At 39.9% G+C, this 4,405-nt stretch overlaps 1 protein-coding gene across 1 annotated transcript; it reads right to left on the bottom strand.

Annotated features, from left to right (window-relative positions):
* Positions 1–847: 847 nt before the first annotated feature.
* On the bottom strand, positions 848–2,830 carry BNC2 (basonuclin 2; the record flags this gene model as incomplete). Its single annotated transcript, XM_010194476.1, has 1 exon — positions 848–2,830. A coding segment is annotated over one exon (1,983 nt), but the record flags the coding sequence as incomplete, so codon positions are not given.
* Positions 2,831–4,405: the final 1,575 nt, after the last annotated feature.

Below are 4,405 nucleotides of genomic sequence, written 5' to 3'. Positions count from 1 at the left end.
ACCCTAAGAGTTTAAAGACCAGCTGCTTCTGTTTAAGCCCAACTGTTTCAGTATTGATGCAGCATAGCTAGGCCATGATGTCATCTGAAGGGCCAGCAGAATATGCCCTGCTTGACCTTAAAAATATGCAGGGGTCTGGCCGCTCCTCCCTGAGTATGCATAATTCCCACCAGCGGTGAAGGGAGTTGCTCACATGCAGAAAAGACTACGTAGACTAAATGACCATAGCGGATAAAGAAGTAAGTTCTACTAAGAAAGCAACAACTATTTTCTTAATATTTACTTGTTCTTGCTACAACATAGCATCTAGTTTTTAAAATTGAAGAGAAGAAAGAATAGTCTTCTAATGCTTCCTGTTTGCTTTTATATGACCCTATGGGGATGGAAATAATTCTTTTACTCCAGTCCTTCTGTTCTCTTTCTCCATACATTCATCCAACCGTCCACACAACCTTTCCCCTCCTTCCTACTTCTATGGTTTGATATGCATGCAAGGAGATATTTGTACTGTACATAATTTACTATATGTTTAATAAAAGCCTTTTTGTTTTAAAAGTTGCAGGTAGAAGAAAATAAATATAATAAAATCTGCATTTTTTACAATACACATGTTCACAAGCACACAGAAAGAATAATGCTATTGCTTATCTAACCAGTCACTTAATAGGATGGCAAAATACAAACCATTCTAAATGCCAAGCAACAACAAAAATCTCAAAGTGATAAAACTCTCTCAATGTCATGGGAACACGATTGTCACTTGTCATTACTGTGCATCTCTCTATTTCTTCATATATCCTAAACTGCCTATTCTTACATAATGCAACACATTTAATAATGTAGAAAATCAATTAATATTTACTGACCTGTCTCTGCTTCTCCGTGATGGGAACGCAGCATTACAGCCAGACACTGTGCAGACATGCATCTCTTTTAAATGAACATTTCTGTAGTGAAGCTTCACACTGTAGGAGCTCTTGAAACTTTTCTTGCACACATAGCAGATCTTGGGGTCTGGGCTGGAGCACATTTCACCTTCTGGGGAGAACTTCTGAGGGCTGCTGTAGTTGAATGTAGAAGTGAAACTTTCATGAAGGGCAGCCATACTGGCACTGCCTCCATTGTACAGTCCATATTGGCTCATGTAGAACATATCATATGTAGGGTCTGTATACTCTTCCTTCACCTTAATGACATCCTGGTTGGAAGAGTCATTGTGATTTTCATCTGGTCTGTCACTGTGCATGATAGATTTTTCACCAGGTTCATGGAGGCGATCATCACCTTCTATGGATTCCTCACACAGTTTGGGCTCTGAGGACTCTGACTCATTTTCATAGTCTCTCTCATGCTCCTGGTCTTCTGATGTCATGCTGTCTGCTCTTCTTATGTCTGGTCTGGAAATGCATCTGCCTCTGTCACTTTTGGAGAAGTCTTTCACAGACAGGCCTGGGCTCATTTCCTCCTGAGAATGGCAGTGATTGTCATGACCAATGTCATTCACCATTGTGCTGCTGTCATTCACCTCTTCGTCTTCGTCATCAAACTCATCAGCAGTATCGATAACTTCCTTTTCAATTTTAACTGGCATGCTTGACTTCCTTGGCTTTTTCTTGGGGGCAAGGTCAGCATTAGGCTCTGGGGTAGGCATCAGCACTGAAGGTACTGACGACTCTGAAGGAGGAGGGGGATGCTGCTCCATGCCACTCACTGCTGGTATTATTGGACTGGTAGGGAGTGAGGTTGGAGGACTCACCATCTCTCCAGGAGTAAGTAAATTTCTGTAAAAAGGAGGAACAGGCTGGACAGTCTTTAAAGCTGGGAACACCAGCTGACTGGGAAGAGGGTTCTGTAGTACAGGATCTAGAGGAGGAGTGGTAAACCCCATTGGTGGACGCCCAGGGCTTGTTAAAGTTAGGTTGGATTTCGTACTTGCTATGACTGGAGTGGCAGCCCCTGATGTAGCACGAATCAGATCTTTGTCACGGTTATTCCTTAGCATAGGCATGTGGAGGCGGGGATTTGGGTTAGCACTGTGGCGATTGCGGCTTCTGAGAGAGCTGAAGACCATGTTGCAGCCCTCAATAGTGCACCGGTGCTTGATTTTCAGGTGAACGGCATTGTAGTGGATTTTAAGAGTACCTTTGTCATAGAAAGTTTTGCCACATGCATTGCAAAACACTCTTCCTTTCCTGGAGGCCGACCCCATTCTCCTCATTCTGTGAATGCGGAATGAGCTTTTCGTGTGTTCTGTTTTCGATAAATCATTGACAGGTGTAGGCGTCTGAACAGGAGAGACACAGGTTGGCTCAGTTTTGGGCTCAACATTTGTGATGCTGGTCATTTTTTTTCTAGATGTTTGCTCATTCTTGAAAGGCGTAGGGGAAACTTCAGATTCACTGCTCTCATTATATTCATTTTGGGTCGTAAGGCTTGGTTCACGAAGCCTCATTGCTGGCTGTTCCAGCAGGAGGCCGTTTGGAGGCAGCCCCAGCAGAGGAGCAGAGACTGGATTTATGTACTGGAACGGAAGCAGAAATGCAAGGCTATTCGGGATATTTTCAAAATGATGAATGCTGGAAGGGTTGCTATTCTCCAGGTGAGCAAGGAGACTTGGGCTCCTGGTACGATTATTGCTTTCAATAAAAGTCCTTATATCTGAATCTGTCTTTGAAGATGGCACAGCCACAGCCTGCCCTTCTTTTTCTTGAATCGCCATCAGCTCCACGATGGATTTGGTTTCTCCAAATCTCAGGAACTGCTGAAGGGTAATGATCTCTTCTTCCCTGGACATGATGGCCCAGCGGTCAAGCACCTTGCCTGCAGCATCCTAGAGGCCATATCAAAGAAACAACAAAGACAAACACAAAGAAAAAAAATTATTGATTCTGCATAATTATTGAATTCAATAGAAGGTGCTCTGCTGCCTGAACATGAAACACTAAGCTCAAAAAACAACACGCAAACAGCATTAATAGAACTCAACCAAAAAATGCAAACCTTCCGGCCATGCAAATACAGTAATTAGAGTCACAGTCAAAGAAACAGAGTTTAATAATGAAAATTGAGTTTAATAATGTCAGAGCAAACAAAATTTAGAAAATGGGGCTCTGTGATCTAAAATACTTTCAATACTTTTTATTTTAACAACAGTGAACTAGGTACAATGCTAATGTTTAGGATATGTTAGCCTAAAACATGAACTGTTGCTGCTATGGTAAAATACAGTAAATTGTACACTTTTTCAATATTAAACGGTGACACTATAAAAAGAGTTAAATAAATGCATTTGATAGATTTGCTTCTTAAATATAAGCAGACATAAGACTGAAGTCACTCATGGGCCACCTCACAAGAAATACTGATGCAAGGCAACATGTTTCAAAAACAGCACATAACACTTGTACCTTACTCTTCTTTCTTTCTTTCTTTCTTTCTTTCTTTCTTTCTTTCTTTCTTTCTTTCTTTCTTTCTTTCTTTCTTTCTTTCTTTCTTTCTTTCTTTCTTTTCCCCATGACAGGAATACTGAAAAATACTTTCACTATAAACTTGCATCAAAAGGTAGAAATTTGGGCACTGGTTTTAAGGATAACCGGACTATTGCTGGCAATTGATTGTAAGTTTGAAATCTTGGTATGGTTTAGGCTTAACAGATGACTTTTTTACAGCCTTACTATAAATGACAGCTAAAAATATGTAAGAAGTAAGCATCTGATGGATGTAGATAGCATAAATGTGTAAAAATGTTGTCTTTTAACATTGCCTTCTGATAGCAAGGGAAAAATCCAGAGAGAATACACATCAGTAATCACTAGACTATCTGTTGTTAAATATACATTAAAAAGCATTTCACACTTTCATTTTTGCTAGTAAGCATGAGATTTGCCTGAAGGTAAGACTTAAAAATTCTGCAATGTAATGTCAGGCAATCCGTTCCAGCATGTATTGAAAAAAACGTATTAAAATACTTATATAATGAATACATCATTTTATTGGCATCTTTTCTTTTGGGCAAGTGCTGGACATAACATCAGCACAGTAACTATAACCAACAAGCACTGTTGCAGGCCATCAAACCAGAATTATACTAATGCTTCCTCATGCATTAAACAGATTGAAAGCCAGATTGAAGTACACTCCACTGTACTGTCTCTGATCTTTTAAAATTTTGAATCTCAGCTTCAGAACCTTATCCAAACACTTCGGACTACACACCATGGCAAAATCCACTAGCTCTTCTTTGATTATGAAGCCTGCAAATACCTTTCTTTCCCCCCTCCATGTCTTACTTATTTCTTTATTTATTTAATTATCTTCAGTCTTCAGAAGATTGATTCTTCTCTCCTCTCACATTTTCTAGAGTACTAGAAAATGCACTTTGCCCCAAATAGTAAGGCATATCTTT

Source organism: Mesitornis unicolor, unplaced genomic scaffold, assembly GCF_000695765.1.
Source record: "Mesitornis unicolor isolate BGI_N332 unplaced genomic scaffold, ASM69576v1 scaffold30681, whole genome shotgun sequence".
Taxonomy (NCBI): domain Eukaryota; kingdom Metazoa; phylum Chordata; class Aves; order Mesitornithiformes; family Mesitornithidae; genus Mesitornis; species Mesitornis unicolor.
Note: the sequence above shows the minus strand (reverse complement) of the source record. Positions and strands in the feature narration are given on the sequence as shown.